The sequence below is a fragment of the Merops nubicus genome, unplaced genomic scaffold (genome assembly GCF_000691845.1).
Source record: "Merops nubicus isolate BGI_N331 unplaced genomic scaffold, ASM69184v1 scaffold41796, whole genome shotgun sequence".
NCBI lineage: Eukaryota > Metazoa > Chordata > Aves > Coraciiformes > Meropidae > Merops > Merops nubicus.
Genome location: NW_008617782.1, coordinates 21,354 through 41,866, shown reverse-complemented (window position 1 = coordinate 41,866; position 20,513 = coordinate 21,354). Strand labels below are relative to the sequence as shown.

The window sequence follows — 20,513 nt, the reverse complement described above, 5'->3', positions numbered from 1 at the left end:
AATTCCTCCTGCTCAGAAGGGAGGAATCTGAACTACTGCTTCTGAAAAAACAATTCTGATCAGCGAGGCGAATGCCACTTAATTATTATTGCTTTAAAAACCTCAGGCTTTGGTTACAAGTTTAGCCTACCAAAGAGAATGGCCAACCAACTATGATCACTGCACAAACACTTTCCAGTTCCAAATTTTTGCAGAAGAGAAAACAAGATTAATTTAAGCTTGCAGAAAGGCTTGGCAGGTTTTCCACAGCAACTGCTTTGACGCTTTTATCTCTTTGAAATAGATGAGCCTCTCTCAACAAAAGGAACTTCAAGTCACACAAATGTGAATGAAGGAGGCTTCACAAGGAAGAAAGGTCTAATCGGGGTGGAGAAGTTTTCCTCTTCTTCTTTCCCAAAAGCTGCTATTATGCATCTCACCAGTACTGCTTTAAAAGTGGTTTCTTTTAATCACTAATCAGAACCAAAGCATATGGAAAACCCCAATGAAGCTGCCTCATGACAACGCAGTGGCATGCCTGACAATTTCTATTCTTCTAGTCTAGTACAATATTATTCTGTTATTACTCCATTAATTTCTGAGCAACACAAGGGTGAACCAGTTGGGCAATTCTCATGCCATAAGAAACAGCCTTTAACAGCTTTAAGTTTAGGGGGTGGCCAGCAAAAGAATTCAAAGGTACAAGATGCTGCATACAGCATTTTGTGTCCTCTTGTCAACACTTTCTGTCACACAGAATCACAGAATGTTAGGGGTTGGAAGGGACCTCAAAGATCATGTCCTTGGATTTGCCCACTCTCTGCCCTGCCCATCAGCCTGATTCCAATGCCCCTCCTGCAGGGCAGGATGTTTTTGTGTAGTTATGTTGTGCTAAGTCAAGAACTGGCATGTTTGGGGCTGGGAAGTGCACTATGCTGGAAAGAAATCCACAATGATTCTTTGGGCAAGAATCAATGTTAGATGATTAGACAACGAGCTGTACAGGAGTTGTAATAACCCATCCTTATGATTGTGTAACACTGACAGCAGCTGACCACAGTACCAACCAGTGCAGAAAAATCAACCATTCCCTGAGAAGCCTGTTGTATATACAGCCCCACTGTATCACTAGAACTTGAGAGTGACCTACATAAATGCTCCAAGTGCTTTCTACAAATTCAAGTTTCAGAGACTTGGTCTTCCTTGGGTGAGATATTAAGATAAAATTAAAGGGAAAACAAGACAAAACCCATCACCCCACCTGCGATAACTTCAGATCAGTGCACGTTGGAAGTGCAGAATACAGTAACAGCAATGCTTCTGAAAATGACAAAAATGATACCCACAGGCATATTATTAGAGAAGGAGCCCCTCAAACCAGGCATACTTACAGGGGTAAGGGACCTTGAACCAGGGGGCCACCAGGAGCACCCCTCGGCGGGCGTCCGTGCGGGCGTAGAAGCCGTACTTGGAGCTGTCGGGGGGAAAGACGTCTGTCACGGTGAAGATGAAGCAAAGCAACCATGACACCAAAATAGCTAAAATAATCTGTGAAAGAGGGGAAAAGGCCGTTTAAAATAACCCACCATTGGCAATATCCATCAGCAGCAAGCAGCTCCTGCACAGAATATCTCTTACACACACCCCTAAGTGTGCTCTCTGGTGAAATGTTAGGACTGAACGAGCAATAAGCCCTGTAATAGATCTCTTAGGTGCTTCCCCTTGGCCCCTGGCAAAGGGGCTGTTACAAAAGCTTTAGAAGGAGGGTTAGCCTCTTCTCTCCCCTAACCAATGGGAAAGATTCCAAATGGGCACTTAAACAAAGCAGTGAATTAGTCTCAACTTTACCAGAAATAAAAAGAAGCCTTTCACGTGGGGGACTGGAGTATTGCTTTCATAAAACTAGAGGATAATGATCTCACCATCCCTTTCTGCAGGGTTCAAGTTTAGGCTTTCACTGCATACATAAACATAACTTCTTCTCTAACCCATTCCCTCCCCTCCATCACCTTCATCACTCCAATGACTCTTCATCAGAGATGGATACCAGAATGGGATGTGGCAAAACTACAGTGAGACTATTTCCTGGGGCAAATAAGCCATTTAGTCACATTTTCCATAAGCCCATTTAAGCTTTTATTTCACCTTTGTGATCTACTGTATTAAGAAAAAGCAAAACCAAGGAAAAACACCCCAAAACCCCGCAAATTAGGGTGTTTTTGTGAACTGAAGAACAAGTGCAACTACTCACAGGGAACATCTTGAAAAGCTGCAGCCTGTATGCTGTCCATCCTTTCTTGGACTTGTAAATGGGTAAGGGAAATTTGACATTTCTGGCATACTGAGAAAACAACAATACTAGGAAAATAGTCCTGAGAAAAAAGGAGGATGGGACAAGAAAGGCACATCATTCATTAGCACTGAGATGTTAAAAATCCTCCTCAGCACAAACCCACCCAACCTCTTCAGAAGCAGAATATCAATGTACAGTTTAAATTTAGCACAAGACATCATAAAAGAATATCTTTCAAATAAATTATTTTTCCGTGAAAGCCAAACCAACAATTTATATTCAGAAGTGCTGCAAAAATAGCCAGCAGCAAACAAGTAAATGAGATCAGGAAAATGAATCACACTAAAGATCTCCAGAGCTAAGCAGCCATCAGGTAAGAGCTACGCTGTGCTGCTTGCTTCCTTCCACTCAGGCTCTGTCTGTGCCCAGCTCTGCTCCGTGTGAGCAGCAAACAGCTGCTGCTGGAAGATGGGAAGAAACAAAGCTGGAGGCCAGTTCAAAATCTGCAAAACTTCCAAAGCACTTGAAAAATTTCTGTCAGAGGAAATCCTTTTTTCAATTCTTAAGAACCCCATGGTTTTTTTTGGTCTATGCACCTTTCACTGAACAGCTGTAAATCAAGCAGAACAGAGCCTTTTCCTTTCAAATGCAGTTCACCAGTAACCCAGTTTACTACAGTTTTTAGCTGCCTGAAGTATTATGTATCCTCCCTCCTTGTCAAAACTGCTGTGCTCCCCTACATGTTAAAAATTAATTCAACTTGACAGCTAAAATAAGTATCCACTGCAATGAAAAACAAAAAGCCAGGGCAGGATGCTCAGTTCCAAAGCAGCCAAAATCAGTTTTGCTATAAAAAGGCTACACAAAGAGTCAAGCAGTGTGAAGCAAAGCTTGTCTGAAATGTGAGATTGTTTTTATCAGCTGACTTAAAGAGAAAAAAAAAAGGCAAATTTTAAGCCTCCCTCCCTTTTCTGTCCAAGATCAGTTTCAGTCTGAAAGAAACAAAACAGAGCTTTATTCTCCCTGCAGCTCCACGAACAGAGAGCTCTGCACAACAAGGGTGTCACCTGTAGCCCTGCCCCACCAGAGCTGTGGGATAAAAGCACCTTTTCCTTGCTTTCAGGGAACATTTTGGCAGCTCTCCCCGAGCCCATTATGGAAAGCCAGGCTCAGCTCTGCTGCCATGCTGAGACAGGTGGCATCCTATTGTGATTGACTTAGTAAAGAGTTGTAAATAATGTCATCATATGACATGACAATGAAAATAACATTCTCTTGGCTACCTGGCAGGGCGGCTCAGTGCCACTGTGTAAAATATTACCAAATATTACCAAATCTTTAGATGAAAATTTCAAAATCTTTTAAAACAAATTGTTTTGTGCACCAGAGTCACATGCAAAGAGCAATTCAGGAATCATTTCCCTTTTTACAGAGCACAACACAGTGTATTTCATGGATTAAATTATTTCAGCTTGGCACCTGCAGAGGAAGCAAGGTCAGAAAACTGTGTGACTGGAAATCTTGTCCAAGAGCATGTGCAGCTAACAGAGGATAACAGCTCTTGCACAGGTATTATTCTGCCATGCTAGACAGCAATATAGTATTTCTATCTCACCAGAACAGTCAAGACAACTTCTAGTGCCACATCTTGTAGAGATCAAGTTACTTTTGAGTGGCTTTAGATGGCCATGGAGTTATTTTCAACAATCTAGGGCAGATTTTTGCATGGCAGAAGCCAGAGAGACTTACTTGGTGGATAATATTTAAATCCCATTCCTAAATAGATTTTTTTTTTCCTCCCCATCTGCAAAATGTCAAAATTAATTACACATTTCCACGTCCAATTCACCAAAGGTCTGCTTGATTGATTTAATATTAGTCCCAACTTGCATAGAATTTGTTTTACAGGAAAATAAAACGTTCCTTTGGGTCAGCTGCTTAACATAATAGAATTACAAAAATATTCATGATGCTAACATCTGAGATAAAAGAGAATTAAACAGCCCTTTTAATCATAAGCTGCACTTAAGGAATACTTTACATGTTCAAAGTACTGTGCAAACAGATTAGTCAGATCAGAATCTGATCTCATCAAGTCATTCCTTCCACTTCCAGAGCCAGCACAAAGTTGGTTGCTATACACTGAACATAGGAACTGCTTTGGCCACTTCCCTTTTCCCAAAAACGTGGGTTGCATCCTTAACTGGCTGGTTTTCCACAGCACCTCACGGGAAGCTTTTACCTTTGCTTACATCTCATTTTCCCTGGTTATTCCCTTTCACACCTTTGATTTCAGTTCTCCCACTTCCCTGGCATCTAAGCCTGCAGAAGCACACACTTCATGCTCTGAAATTCACTCTAAAAGCCTTTCTGTCTGCTAAACAGAAATCTGTCTGCTTGTGCCTCATCAACTGATGGCATTCGTGGTAACAATACACATGCTCTCTGTCCTCACCCAAATTTCTCCTGGCTATAGGTAAGCAAACCAGTAACAAGGACAAGTGGACCACTGTTACCACTGGTGTTTGCTCACTGCTGCAGAATAAGAAATGTACCTGATAGTGTCATAAAAAGAGACAAGTTGTCCACACCACTCTCTGGTGTTTTGCTAAACCTTGTGCTGTAGCACCGAATCGGACGCAGCCAACGGCTGCCGGACCAACTGCTGCATCATGGAACCCTCTGTTCCCCACCCCTCACCTTCAGCTGTCGTCCTTTCCCACCATCCTCAGCCCCACTCTGCATTCCCCACGCTGGGAGCACTGCACACCGAGCAGGCTCCGGGATTCCCACCCGACCTGTGCCCAAGGGGCAGCCCTGGCCGGGGCCGGGCGCCCGCGGGGTACTCACAGCATGGCGATGCCCCAGTGCTTGCCCGCCCGCTCCCCGGCGGCCTGGAAGCCCGAGAGGCCGATGAGAGCCACGGTGGGGGTGATGGTCAGGGGCCCGATGTAGCGCAGCAGGGCCCCGGGGAGCCCCAGCAGGCCGATCACCACTTCGATCAGGGAGGACATGATGATGGCACCTTGGATCTGAACACACAAGAACGGGAAAGACGCCGTTCAGTCCGACCTCACAAGCCGACCCCACACGTTTCTTTTTCTGCTCTGGATTACAAACTGCAGTTAAAAGAATTCAGTGACACAGAAGAACTCAGCAAATTTTTCGTCATAATACAGCTCATTAGGTTTAAGTGACTTAGCGCTTAAGCATAACACTTATGGTTTTCTCCACAAAAATATTACACAACAGACCAGTGGGCCAGTCTGGTAGTTGTGTGGATAGCACATCACACTGTCAGACAGGAGACCTGGGTTCCAGGCTAACCTTTAAGCTCTCAGATCGAACCGGCAAGGGCTGCTGGCGCCACGGAGGTGATGCTCCTAGCTCCTAGGGGCAGAGTGTGTGCTGCATTGGTCACAAGTGCTCCTTAGAAGCTGGTATAGAGCAGCGTTGTGGTCTCAGGAGACTGTCAGCCCTCTTGGCTGCAGGGCTCTTGGCAGGATGTAGCTATGGTTTGAACATGGGGAAGAGAGAGGGGTTGTTTTTAATTAAGAAAAAGTTTGCAGCCCAAAGCAACGGGATGGGAGATAAATTCCATGACACACGCCTTAATTTGGACTACGCTATCTACCGCTCTGGTGTGATGCCTGGGCACAACCCTCATCCTGGGCTCTGCAGAGCAGGTGAAGTTCAGACTGCAGTGCTGCGAGTGGAGAAGCAGAGCTGGATGCATTTCAGCAAATGCCTTGGGAGAATCAACATCTTATCAGAATAGTCTCCAACTTAAGACACCTAGGGATGAACCAGATTCGCTAACTGCGCATTGAGCTTCCACGGGACAGCCTACTGGGCAGAGTGACAGCAGGCAAGTGGTCTGGGAGCAGCTGAACTGCTACCAGTGAGCACAAATCCCAGAGTGGTACAAGAGGAGCATTCGTCTCGCCTGCGCGTTTTACTGCGCGTCTTTTGGGACGTGGCAGCTAACTCCTTGTATTGCTGTCCAGCAATGAACAGGCTGGAAAGATGAAGACTTCCATGAAATGAATAAAGGGATCTAGTCAAATGAAAAGCACAGTGAAAGAGTGAAATCGCCAACTTAAAGACAAGAACACAGGGATGGTTAGGTGGGAAACTTAACTGGAGTCGGACAGATCAACAGCTAACGCTACTCCTGCATTACCTCTCGGATTCTGGGATACCAGATGTGCTCCGTGTGAAGCAGTTCTGCTGTTCCGTTTGTAACTGTGATATCTTACAAAAAGAAGAAAAGAAAAAACGCAGGTATTTATTCCCCAGTCACTTTACCAGCACTCAATACAAAGTAAATCCCTCCTTAAGCTGTGTCTGACAAACAAGCCTTGATTCACACACGAGTCCTGCAGCGCTACCCGTCAAGTAGTAACACGCTCACCTTCCCCAGGAGCTAACCACTGATTTTACCCACTGCACCAACGTGGAAAAAAAACCCCACAACTTTCTGAAAGAAAGGTCAATTAAGGATTCTCTTCCCACTCCAGTAAATGGCTGAAGGAAGAATTACACAGCTGCATACTAGGCACCAAGCACTCAAACGTTTGCTGTTCACCAGTTTAGGTCACTCGCTGAAAGATGAACTGACCTGTGGCAACAACCCCACCTGACACCTTTTGAAGGTAGAAAGGTTTGAGAGTGAGGTGCAGCAAAGGCTCTTTTGGAAAATCTGAAGCAGTGGGAAAAACTGCTTTGCCATCAAAAGTTGTCAGTATTTTCTTTCCAAGAGGCTAATGGATTATCCCACCCGTTAGGATACTGGCCCATTTTGGTGCCCAGGAATACCCAGCCCAGCGGCGCTCCTGACCCACGCTGTCCTTTGGCTTCACCTCCCAAGCAGGGAGCCCCACGTGCTACTTCCCAGGAGCTAAATCTGCCTCCCCTAGTGAGAAAATGTGAATGATCAAAGCTACACTTTCTATAGAAGAAATACCAGGAAAACAAATCAGATGTTCTTAAGTGAATCAAAAGAGATGTATAAGCACATTAATATAAACTATTAGAGAATCAAAGTACCCCCTGGGAGAATTTTAGCTAGAAGCAAGCAGCCTGTTTCTCTGTGCTGCTGTCTTGCACTGCCCACAGCACAACCGCTCCCCATTAAAGAGAAAACTCCCAGAGCCATTTCCACTTCAGTTTTCTAACCAAAGTTAAAGTAAAACCTCCCTCCCCAGCCAGTTTTACTGCACATTTTCACCCTCTAAATAGACTCAAAACCTTTCAGGATTATGAACATCCAAATATTGCCAAAGCTTGCTCTGCAAAACCTGTCAGGTAGGAGTTAAACAGGAAAAATACTGGTCTTGAAGTGATGCTGAACATGACTCAAATTTCCTACTACTCAACTTAAAAAGTCTCAGTCAGATCTACTATTTCCAAATAGCAGAAGGAACATTCATGGAATCCTTCTGCCTTTCACTACATTGTTAACAAAAGAACTGTTCTATGCTACTGTCAGATTTCTTTTGTCAACATTTTCTACAGGGAATAAAAATCCCCCAGAAACAAAATTTCACAAGGGCATTTTTAGGAATCTTTTTCTGAGGCACTAAGTTTTAGCATTGCAAAAGGAGAGAATTTTTCTTATTCCCTGCTCATTCCTGCCTGTTGCCACATCAGAGGGTTTGGCAGTTGCACTATGTGTGCTCTGGGTCATTTGTCACTGAAACCTGAACAAGCACAAACGACAATTACCTGTGTTATTACATTTCCACTTCTCCAGGGAGAGTATTGCTCTAGCAGGTGCTAAGAATGCAAAAGCACTCGCTTGAAACAAGGGTAACCTGGTGGGAAGGGAGAGAAGAGATGCTGACGTTTCTTGGTGTCACGGTGCCGTGTCAGGGCATCAGCTGCAGTTAGGTGGTTACTCATCCTCAAAACCATCCTTCACTGGAGGTTATTAAAAACGTGAAGTATGAGAATTCCTCATTAAAGCCACAGAAATACCAGGACTTCACAAACCAGAGACCTAACAGATGTTACATGCATGAAGTTATTAATACAACACCTGTAGCAGATGATTCCTGGAGCCCAGCATGCAGGTACCAGACACTGATTTAAGGTTCCAGACACTGATTTAAGGTTTTGACTCAGTATCACAAGGGTACAGATGCACCTTCTGATGCAAGCACCAGCCAGACTGCTGAACGTGCAGCTCCTACTGTCCCACCACATGAAAAAAAGCCTTTGACAGCACAGTATGTGGTCTGCATGCTCAATGCCTTCCTGCAGCATGACTTGAAGTACAGTCATTTACACATTCATCTTCAAGTGTATGGGTAAATAACCATTAGGGTTGATAAGAGCTGATTAGATGTTCCAGGTGGCTACCAACAATAAACACGAATGCTGCAAGAATTTCAAGATGACATTCTTAGCACCAGTGTTTACACTTCCTAAAAGGTTTAAGATCTAAAGAGCATCCACCAGCACCAACCACGTATTTACTGAATCAGCCGTAGCTTGCATAACATCACAATACCAGATGTTACTCAACTGCAGAGGAGATGCACTTTGAACTATTCTATAAATACCGTCGTGAACAGATTGTAACAAGATTCTCTTTAATAGCAGTTCTCCAACTGTAACACATGGAACAATTGCTCATGTGGCTCTAGTTACTGCACCACGTTTATGGCTGGTTTATAGTGCAATGAAGTGCAAACACCAGTCAAGGAAAAAGAACCGACCATGAGAAATCCAGATAAGATCAGAAAGGGGGGGGGAAAAAAAGGAGAAAAAATAATAATTAAAAAAAAAAAATCTGTGGAGGGAAAAGACCCTGTACATGCTTAACACAAAAGGGATTAAACCAGAAGCATGTTACTAGCAGTGGCTGTGAAGTTCACTGGCAGGAAGTTTGAACAGCTGAACTACCACTGGAAAGGGGTTTGGGCCATGAGTGATCTCAAAAGCTGACCCACCAGCCACAAACATTGAAAACTGCATTAGGAAGTCAAACTCCATAAAACACAGGAGCCACCTGAGCACACCAGCACACACATGCTGCCTGGCATGCAGTGCCCTTCTCAGCTTCTTCAAGCAAAAATCCAGCCTTTATCTTTGGTGAGAAACAGTTGGTAGCGACGAGTGAATGATTCACTTTATTTTTCCAAGTTCATGAAGCAAACTGAGCAAGCCAGTGCCCATGGCAAAATATGCAATACCTGTAACAAGCCACTACTCCTCTATCCCACCTACACAGCACCCTGTCCCCCCAGTGATGTTGTAAATACACATTGCAAACACATTCTCCAGTGAAGAAGTCAGTTGTACAGAGATTTAGGTCCAGATTGTGATGTTTGGATCACCTAAAACACCCTGCACACAGATTGCACAATAAAGTCTTAGCACATCTCCCTTAGCTGTCCACTCAAATCTTTACAGGAGACAACCTGCAATATTGACCAAAGCAGCCAGCAGGCACAAAATATTGTGCTTGCTTTTTTTTTTTTCCTCTGTCTTGTTGTTTTTAAGCTTATTACTCAGAATCAGCCAACCAAGATCAATCTCTTTCTGAAGAGACAGCTGCAGTTTGGACCATGACTTACAAAATACCCACCCCGTTGCTACACCACATGTTCATTACTAGCTGGGTAAGCACAGACAGCTTATAACTGGGATATCATTTTCATTTCATGTCTAAATTATGAAGTTTTTCAATTATGGCACCAGCCTTTGTAAAGACAGAGCTTTTTCTGCAGTTAAAGCCATCTGGAAATGATCTTAACATTTCACACAGATGTAAGAATCATCGGACAATGTAGCGATGGGCACAGCAACAAACCTGAAATGTTTAGGTGTAGTTTAGGTGTATTACAGCTGTATTTGATTGTCTCAGTCGTACTAATTACTCTGAATCCTTGCCAAATCTTTCAGCTTATTACATAATCTAATAAATAGCTTGAATTCCTAAAGTTAGTATGGGTACCAAACTGGCCACAACTCCACCTCATAACTGCGCTAAATCCATCTTTAAGGACCCTGAAACCATGGAATGTGACCTTCTGAAACCATAGTGGCTTTATTTGCTGAAATACTTTGCAGTTGACAGACTTGCCAATAAATACTTTAAAAATCTCAGTCAGAGAACGTTGCTGCTATATCCAATTCCCACCCTTACACAAAACCAGAATCACATGTTAAATAGTTATAAAACATTCAACCGCGGAAGTTTTCTTCGTGAGTACAAGTTCACTTATTTTGAGACCCAAACACAATTGCCTCTTCAGTAGATAAACAAATAATTCACAGCATGAGTGGGAGCCACTGGAAAGGAAAGAAATAAAACCAACCCACCACAGAGAGCAGGATTGAGATTATACAGAAGGAACAGAGCATTTCAAACTGATGGGACCACACCGGCTTCTGCAAGGGCCCCAAATCATCCCACAGTAAAGAATCAAGAGTCCATGATCAGTTAGTGAAAAAGCACAAAATATGGCAAACTAGTTTTGTGAAGAGATGAGTCTCAGGAAGCATAAAAACTGAACTTTTCCTATAAATCTGAGACAGAAGAAGAATTGAAGCAGCACAGGAAGAGCGAGCTCGCCTTTGAGTTAATCTCCATCCACAACCCTGCACGTCTTACAAAACTGGGAGACACTTCAGTAAATCCAGGGTGGAGACACTCAAAAGGAGAATGAGAAAAGACCTCATCTTCCAGTTCTTGTCTAGGTCAACAATCCCTCAATTCTCTATATGAAGTGCAAATAGAAGATGAGGGGGGAAAAAAACACTAAAAAAACTCCATCGCTCTCATTAAAAGAGAGGTTCAAAACACCAAAGGCCACAACTTGGCTCCTCTGCCTCCTTCCAGATGAGATACTTGAAAATTTATTATTACAGCTAAGTCAAGTCAGGGAAAACCTACAATATTTGGAAGGCTTTAGACAAAAGGCTGTTCTACAACTGCAAGTGATCTCCCCCTGGCTTGCCTTCTGCACCCTGTTGAGATAATGTATCCACCCAAAGATCCTGTTTCTTAGATAAATCTTTACAAACGAGGGGCACGTTAGTCCATATTCAACTGGAATGCAAGATTTCAGCTCACTTTGTTCTTAAATGGAACTAAGTTATCCAGGAATCATTCAAGTAACCATATTAGGGCATATTCTTAAAATATGCACTTTTCCTCTAGTTTTACTTATCACTCTTGGTTTATTCAACAAGATGCAGAAATAACTCAGCAGGTTTTAGCTATTTCCAGTTCTCCCAGGCAGAGTCAACAGAAGTTTATGTAAACATGTCAAACATCTCTTTGCAGTGTTTACTGTAGAAGCACATTTTTCTTTAAAAAAAAAAAAAATATCTTCTTGTTAATAAAACTTTCACCATCCTGTGCTTACCAGCACCCGATTTTTACAAGTGCTTGCTAACACTTGGTCTTCTGCACCCTCCTAGGAAGGGTGGACCCAAGGAGAGGTACAGGTACCCTGGCACACACATGTTTCTTCCAAACTCAGGGCAGGATCATTACCTGCAACATGGAGCAACTAACAAGAAGAAATGATTGGTTTGTGTTGGAAGGTACTGCAGACACTCAGTTCAGAGATTAAAGATACCCTCATCATTTTCCCTAGCTTATTAATTTGACAAGCACTTTACAGGAACAAGCACACCATTTGCTGTGGGACTAATCACAACCACCTAAATATTGGCTGGAATATAGTACCATGCAAGAAACTAATAAAAATATCAAAATTGGTTCCTCTTTACCAAAGTGTATGAATTTTTCCTTTCCCCCAGAAAACTTCTACTTTCTCTGTCCTCATGGATTTCTCTCCTACTCCTTCCCCCTCTTCACCCTGCCCTATTTTCCTGCCCTTGGAATGCCTCCTCTCATTTCACATCCACCTTTTTTTGGGAGCAGCTTTCCAAAAGCCTTCCCTAACTGCCCTGTACTTGACCTGCTATCTTGTGTTTCACATTTATCCTTTGAAAACAGACTACCTCCCTCCTGGATCTCAAACTGTATCCTGGGAATCCCAACAGATGGCTAGTGTCATCACCCTCTCAATAACCAGAAACAAGTCTTGAATCTCACCTGCACCCAAAAGTTGTTTGTAACAATGTAGTGATGCCCACGCAGAAGAAAATGGTCCCAATCAACTGGCTGGTAGCCCACTGGTCAAATCCCACACACATGGCATCAGCTAGCAAAAAGGGCACTGCTATAGTTCCACTGAAACACGTTAAGTAATGCTGTGAAGAGAAAAAAAAAATGTTTTGTTAATACTGCAGCCAATAATAATAAGTAAATAAATTTATGCCCATCTTTTCTTTTTCACTGGATATTTTTTTCTTTTGAATTCTCCAAAGCTCTCATGTCATGCTCCTCAGCACTTCTTCAAGTATTTTCCTTCCATGGTGACCTATCACTAGTCTGTTGCTAATGATTGTTATTTCTGTAGGATACACCAGGTTATTTACATAGCTACAGGTCTACTGTTCAGGAGGAGGAGGTATCTAGGTAACTGTGCTGAAAGCAGCTTCTACCTCAGAAAAGCAGATAAATAACTCCATTCACTTGCAACCATGTGAAAAACCATTAGCTTACAAATGAACTTAAGAGTACACACAAAATAGGATGCAAATAAGCTCTCAAGTGCCCAGCACTAGGTACTCATTAATTCCTTTTCAACCCAAATACATTAAGCAAACAAATAAACAACCAACAGTCACCATATTCAAGGATGCAAGTAAAAATAGAATCCCTGCAGAGCTGCCCAGCCTTGAGGAAAGGCAGAAATCGAGGATGTTTTGGAATGTATTTGTTTAGAGATCTCAACATACTTTACAGATATTAACAAATTCTCAGCATTCCTGTGGGACAGATATTGTTACTATTTGAGAGAGATGAAACAAGCTGCTCTGCTTCACACAAGTGAGTGGCTGAGCTGGCAGCAGGGCCCAGCTTGCTGCAACAGTCATGCTCATCACAGGAACCACACACTCTCATGCCAAGGAGTGCAGAATTTGCTTGCCCCACTGACTAGTGAGCCTACAGGTCCAGGAAGATGCTATCAAGCTGGCAGAATTGAAAGGACTACAGTAGCAGCTTGAATATTCAAGATTTCAGGACTAACCATTATCTCTCTCCATCTTTCATTTTTCAGAGGCATCAGATGTCACTTTTTGAAGCTTACCACTTAGTGTTTGCTCACTTACTTGCTAACAGCAGCTTAGAAGACTAAATATTGAAGTGAAACTCACAAATACCAGCAAACAATAACAGAGACCACTTTCAACACAGTAATCTCTGCAATGAACTTCAGGAGAAACTATCTTAACACTTCCTACAAACATGCGAGAGCGTGGGAAGAATAAAATCATCACTTACCCAAAATGCTATGAACTACACAGAAAATGCTGAAAGAGCTTTTAAAAGCTTCAGAGGAAAATATTATAGCTGTTACAAAACATACCTGTAACCCCAAAAATATGCAGAGGTACCAAGGAGGAACATCTTCAATGGTGTAAATCATGTCAGTTCTCTGTGCGTCTAGACTGCCGCTGCTGTCCAGCGTCTCCGCCAGAGAGCTCTGGTGTGAGAGGGGGTGGGAAGGGGGGAATGGCAGAAAAGCAGGGGAGGACACAAACAACAACAGTAGTTACTGTTACATACGAGTACACCGAATCTGAACGATCAGGCAATTCCCAGAGACTCCAAGGCTGGCAGAATCCTCCCCCAGCAATGCTGATACAGGATGTCTAAAGCCTGTTACCTCTGATGAACTCGCTGCAGCCACCGAGCACCTTCACTTCTGTAGGCTGCTCCCTGCCCACCTGCACCAACCAAACAACCCCTGGTTTGTGATAGAACCAATCCAGCAGCCAAAAGGTGCCCCTAGAACAGGGTTATCGTGACAGAACTATATACCAAAAAGGAAGAAGGCAGAACGGGAACTAAGCAGAAGAGTGACCAGTGGCTGTTTCCAAAGCAGAATGGCCATCCTTGCATAAGAGGCCAAAATCACAGGCACGACAGTTCCTCATTACAGTAATTGCTTCCTCACTTAATTCTGTCTCCCTTTCAGCCTTGGTTAACCTTTTTCAACCACCAGATTTATTATTTCTTGCTTGCACCCCACATTCAGGCAGTCGAGAGGGATGCTGCTCGTTCCAGCTGAACCCACCCTGGCCAGTCTCTGCAGCCACATGGGCTCCCCCCAAACCAGGGGCAATCTGAGCACGACCACGCTGTGGGCTGCCATGTGCCCAGACAGCTGACCACACGTGTGCACCAAACCCCTCCAAATTTTCCATTAAAACAAGGTTCAGCTCAAGCATTTGGTTCAAGCTCGCTGGTTTTGAAACTCCTGAGAACAAACACACAACGCTCCAAAGCCCAAATACCAACAAAAGCAGGAGGAAGTATCAGATTTTATCATTTCAGCTCGGGTAACCAAAAAATAACTTATATAACTACTGTTCTGACCTAATCCATACTGGAACATAAACTCACGTGAAGCAGCCTTACACAAAGACTGGGAATTCTGCCAGACTCGTGACTTTGTCTCAAATGGCCCTTACTTCATCTAGAATCACACCACATCCCTGGACTATGCTTAGATAATCTCCATCTGCTTTGTCATCTACAAGGTCAGGAAAGCCAAACTGACCCATGGTATTCCCCTCATACCTTACATTTCTGTTGGGAAAACAAATGCCACTGGGTTGATTCAAATTCAGAGAGTGTAAATGACCACAAGACTATGGAAAGGTGACAAAACCATATAACAGACTCATAAAGGTTGGAGAAGACCTCTGAGATCAACAAGTCCAACCGTCAACCCAACACTCCCATGACCACTAAACCATGTTCCCAAGTGCCACATCCACACATTTTTTTGAACCCCTCCAGGGGTGGGGACTCCAGCACCTCCCTGGGCAGCCTGGGCCAAGGCCTCACCACTTGGGCAGGAAAAGAATTCTTCCTAATATCCAACTGAAACCTCCCCTGGTGCAACCGAAGCCCATTTCACCTCATGCTGTCACCAGTCAGTTGGGAGAAGAGACCAGCAATGAGCTCACTGCAGCCTCCTGGCAGGGAGCTGTGGAGAGCAAGAAGGTCTCCCCTGAGCCTCCTTTGCTCCAGGCTTAGCACCCCCAGCTCCTCACAAGACATTCCCCAGACCCCTCACCACATTTGTTGCCCTTCTCTAGACCTGCTCCAGCTTCTCAACGTCTTTCTTATTCTGGGGCACCCAAAACTGACCCAGCCCTCAAGCTGTGGCCTCCCCAGTGCCCGGTCCAGGGCCACAGTCACTTCCCTGCTCCTGCTGGTCACACCATTTCTGATCCAGGCCAGGATGCTGGTGGCCTTCTTGGCCACCTGGGCACACACTGGCTCATGTCCAGCCGGCTGGCCACCAGCACCCCCAGGGCCTTCTCTGCCAGGCCCTTTCCAGCCACTCCTCCCCAGCCTGGAGCGCTGCCTGGGGCTGCTGTGAGCCAAGGGCAGGACCCAGCACCTGGCCTGGCTGAACCTCACACAGCTGCCCTTGGCTCATTGATCCAGCCTGTCCAGACCCCTGCACAGCTTCCTGACCCTCCAGCAGATCAACGTCCCTGCTCAGTTTGATGTCATCTCCAAACTCACTGAGGGTGCCCTCGCTCCCCTCACCCTCATCACTGATAAAGGCAGTAAACAAGACTGGACCCAGAGCTGAGCCCTGGGGACACCACTTAGGAACAGCCACCAGCTGGATCTAACTCTGTTCATCAGGTCAAGGTTATTACAGTGGAAAAGCAAAAATATAGAACCCTTCATTCCAGAAAACTCTTTTAACCAATACTGAGCACCCAGCAATCTGCTCCACCTGAGAACTTTGCTCACCACTGACACTGCCTGTTCAGTCAACATTTTCACTAAGAGGTCATCACACACTTTCAGAGAGACAGAGGTTAGGAAGGAAGAGTAAGAATGGTCACAACATCTGCTTGTGAGGTAGGAACAGAGAGGTATCAGCAGAAATTAACTGTTTGCTTCATGAATCACGTCAGTGTTTGCTTGTTGAAGCCACCCAAATAGCAGCACAGGCTTAGGGGAACAAGCTGTGGGTAGTTCTCCACCTGATGCAGTATGCAAACCTAAAACACCTACCACTGTGCACTTAGCAACCTGCATTACCCCTTCCAAGGACAGAGAGAAATGGGATTTTCAAGGTTCACCCTGTTTCCATGCAGGATACCAGTTTCTCCAGAAATCCAGTAAGTGATTGGTGATTCTGGTCTGGCCCCTGCCTTTTGCAAACCCATCTTTTGGCTTCTTTTCAAGCTTTTCTAACTTTGCTAGACCAATATTCAGTAGCTACCTAACTGTCCCACTTGGTGCCCAACACTAATCTTTCTTTATAGGACTGATGAAGTTGCATCAAGTACATTCCTTAATTGTTCCACTTGCCATTCTCAATTCTGTTCTATATTCCATCCCCCTCTTCTTCTGGCAGCAGAAACCAGAGCTGATGACCTGTTTCTGCCAGGAAACATGGCAGATGCAGGCAGTTTATCAGTCCTTTCAGAGCTTTTCAGTTGTGATTACATTCACGCCTACGTTTGTCTGCAAAGAACAAAAAAGACCAGCAGGCACCAGGGGTAAGAACAAGTCGACTCACCCACAGCATGTGGAAAGCTCTCCTTCCCAGAAACGACATAAAAGAGACCAAGACTGAACAATGAGGAATTTGGGAACCAGGGTGAGGTCTGGCTATCCTGCTAAGTCACTGGGTAGTCACTGGCCCTTGCACACCGTGAGCGTGTGCCTGCTGGTTCACACACTGTGTGCTGGTGCTTGTCAGGGATGCCAAGGAACTGCTGGGAGTGACCTGCACCTTTCAGAACGAGGCACTCAGCAGAGACTAAAAAACAAAACACCCCAACACACCTATCCCCAAAGAAGCCAACACCTGCAACAGGGCAAGGTGAAGGCTTTCTTATCAAGCACTAGTGGGACAGCTCAAGAGAAAGCTGACTGTGGAGAACGAGGCCTTCAGAGAAACATCTTCAACAGAGAGCCAAAACCACGTTCAAATGAATTCTAATAAGCAACACAGTCTTGTTTATTTTGTAGGGATGCAGCAATACAGTTATTTCTCCTCTGGGCTAATCCTTTATTGTTTCAGCTAACAAATATGGCTAGACAATGTAAGCACTGGGCAATTAAGGACATTTCAGTCCTTGTTGTTAAAGGCGTTTTATTCAAGGTCTTTTATTTGCCTCTTTGGTGAATGATCTCTCAAGAGGAGTGGAAAGCCAAGGACAAACATGCTTCATGCACACATGCATTTGAAGTGAAAAGCAGGAGGTTTGCCCAGATTACCAGAAATACCAGCCTCAAAAACTGCCTTAATACACGAGGCTGTTAGCTGCTACAGCCCCCCCTTCACTGTTCATTCATCAGAAGCCACAGCAAAGCTTCAGCTCAAGCAGATTTGGTTTGGCTCACAGTCCCTTTAGGGTGAATTATCATCCATCATTTACAGGTGTGACCACACGGATCAAGTGGAAGGGAGAAAAATAGATGTTTGGTAAAAACAGGCCATGAAGAAGACATGCTTCAATGTCTAGAGATCACTTATCTGAGTTGCACAATTTCATCCCGACACCTTTCGCTCAGGGCTTTTTATCAGATTGTCTCTCTCCATGCTAGTGTGAGCATGCTCCAAAAAAGAGCCCTCACAGACATATGCAAGCCAACAGTTGCCAAAATCTGCCCATTAAATTATCAGCATGATCAAGATGGTAGTAGAGATGTATTTGAGACATACATACAGACGATCTGCAGAGTACATGACAGCACATCGTGGCACTCATAACTTTCTTCCAAAATTTAGCACTAAAAGACCTCTGTCAGAATGACCTGTTTAGGGCATACTTTAAAATTGAAATTCAGAATTGAATTTTGACATTTGAGTTAGAAAACCTTAATTACACCCTTTGATATTATCCTTGCCCCAACAGAAGTTACTGCCTCAAAGGGAAGAGCATCATGATGTTCTTGCTTGGAACCAAGAGACTTTTGTTCTTGTTTCAATTAGCACATCTGAAAAATTGGGTCAGATGGAGGCTTTTTGGAGATAAGGCTTAACCACAGAGCCAATTAGATATAGACATTTCAGGAAAAGGTGCTGTGCAGATTTACTGTAATCCTCTTCCTTATTTTAAACAAAAGCTCAGATTCACACCACCTCTGCTTGCAGGATTATTCTTGAACAGGCTTGGGGAATGATGAAATTGAGAAAAAAGCTGGGGAAAAACACAATCAAGTTGGTCTCCTTCAAGGCCTCAGCTGGGCCTTCCTGAACAGCTCAAACACAATCATTGTTATCCTAAGGAAAAATGTTGCAAGGGTTTTTATGAATGACCTGAAATACATTCATAAAGCTGTCTCTCAATAATAATAAGCAGCCCTCTACTTGGAAAAAGGACAAATTAGGAAAGTGAGTGGGAAAGATCCCACTTCTGAAGGTGCTTAACACACCATCAGTTTACTAACTAAATGCAGAGAAAGTGGAGAACTGAAGAAAGGGAAGAGAACGATCTCACCAGGGAAGCCACACAAAAGGCCAATGGAAACGAAGAAATAAATAAGTGTATGATGAATTCTGGTGCCAGGTCAAAGTGCATTAACTGCCTCTAACATTTGCTGAGTCACTCCCCATGTTCTGCAACCAAAATGTGTGACCAGAAGAGTCATGAGGACAGAACTTCCCCAAGGCTGATCTGAACCTGCAAGTCAGCACATTTAATTAGAGAACGAAAATCTCTCAGCCAAGTGCAACTAGTGTGGACAAATAATAGGACTGAAAATGCCAGACCACATTCTTATGTGAAAGGAATCCACTGTGTACCTTCTCTGCTATGCCATTTTCTGTAGTATAGATGGCCATCAGCTCAGTGTCCTCTGTATCCTGATCACCGCTGGATGTTGCTCCACCATTTATCACGACCTTAAAAATAAAACAGAAAAAGAACCACAAGGTCTTAAAATACACATTTTCTCTGCAGTCATACCTCACGTGGCTCAGTTTTCTCCCTCGGTACTTGACATTTTGTCAGAAAACATTGCAAGCATGGCAAGCAATCATTTCTGTACCAGCACGTCCAGGAACATACAGAAATCTGAAAGGTGACACAGCTCCTCAAAGCCTGGGCAGCATCAGCAGAGGGCAGGGGAACCAGCAGCAGCCTGACTGGCAGGGTTCTTAAGAGGCCGACGTGTACAACCAAAGTGACAGTGTGAGCAGGGGAAAGAAGACAAGCAAATGCTGCCCTGCTGTCCCCTGCCCTTCGCCAAGCTCCTCGGGACACAGCGGGGCTGGCAGCTCTGCAGCAGGACAGTTACCTGTTCTAATGAACTCCTGTTCTAATGAGCTGCCTGAGGAATCCCTGCAAACAGCTCTGCTCTGGACATGAAATAACTGCAGACAACATCATCAGCCACGTTTATATATAAACAGGAACAAGTGGCAAAGGAGGTTTCATTAAGCACTTGTGGAAAGAAAGGTTTTGTACAACATCATTGGAGCAAAGCCCATTAAAAAGGCTGATTCAGGCCGAGCTGGCCCATGCAGGACCTGGAGTGTCACTCACAGGCAGGGTGAAGAACGTGGGGTGCTTGGGTTCATCCTCGTATTTGCCTTCCGTGGAGCCTCCTGCCTCCACCGACTTGGAGGTGGTGTTCTTGCCAATCCCCATTGTTTCCAGAACGTCGGGGACTTGCATGCAGCCCCCCGGCGGTCGCTGCTGGGAGGACAGGGCAGCTTCTGAGGACAGCTTCTTCCCGGAGCAGCAGCACCTCCAGGAATCACAGAGTGCTCAGTGCTCCAGCTGGGACAGAGGGCTGCGTTTCTAAGTACCGTTAGCACCAGTGGCACCTAGAATTGAAGAGAGAAATTATTTTTTCCTTGATTACCTAAGATATAGGCACAAACACACACGCCCTGCAGCCTTGGTTCCCTTTCACGCTCGTGACTCACCAACTCCTATCACCCCTTTTTGGTCTGATAATTAGCAGATGACCATTTAAAGATGAACCTGATGGTAATTGAAATTCTTTCAGGATGGGAACACTGTGATTATTCTCTCATTCTCCTCTTGTCCTCTTCCAGTATTAGTACTACATTGAAACCTTAGTTCTGTTCCAACCTCACAGTCATCTCCAAAGACCATTTTGGGAACACAGCAGAGCTGTGCTGCAGCTAAC

The 20,513-nt window shown here is 44.4% G+C and overlaps 1 protein-coding gene across 1 annotated transcript; it reads right to left on the bottom strand.

The window, feature by feature from the left end:
- Positions 1-1,335: 1,335 nt before the first annotated feature.
- On the bottom strand, positions 1,336-20,176 carry SLC23A2 (solute carrier family 23 (ascorbic acid transporter), member 2). Its single transcript, XM_008943243.1, has 9 exons — positions 19,901-20,176; positions 19,159-19,257; positions 13,732-13,848; positions 12,351-12,508; positions 7,994-8,088; positions 6,456-6,517; positions 5,123-5,304; positions 2,231-2,351; positions 1,336-1,527 (listed from the first exon to the last, which is right to left on the bottom strand). The coding sequence occupies exons 1-9, from the start codon at positions 20,030-20,032 to the stop codon at positions 1,336-1,338; spliced, it is 1,158 nt and encodes a 385-aa protein (XP_008941491.1). The 5' UTR covers positions 20,033-20,176.
- Between the last annotated feature and the right edge of the window lie 337 nt (positions 20,177-20,513).

Excerpts from the sequence above, each read along its gene's own strand:
- SLC23A2 (XM_008943243.1), bottom strand. The coding sequence starts at position 20,032 with ATGCAAGTCCCCGACGTTCTGGAAACAATGGGGATTGGCAAGAACACC. Across the intron at positions 6,518-7,993 it reads ATGTAATAACACAGGTAATT|TTACAAACGGAACAGCAGAA; the intron begins GTCGTTTGTGCT and ends AAGATATCACAG. Across the intron at positions 5,305-6,455 it reads GGTATCCCAGAATCCGAGAG|ATCCAAGGTGCCATCATCAT; the intron begins GTAATGCAGGAG and ends TTGTGTGTTCAG.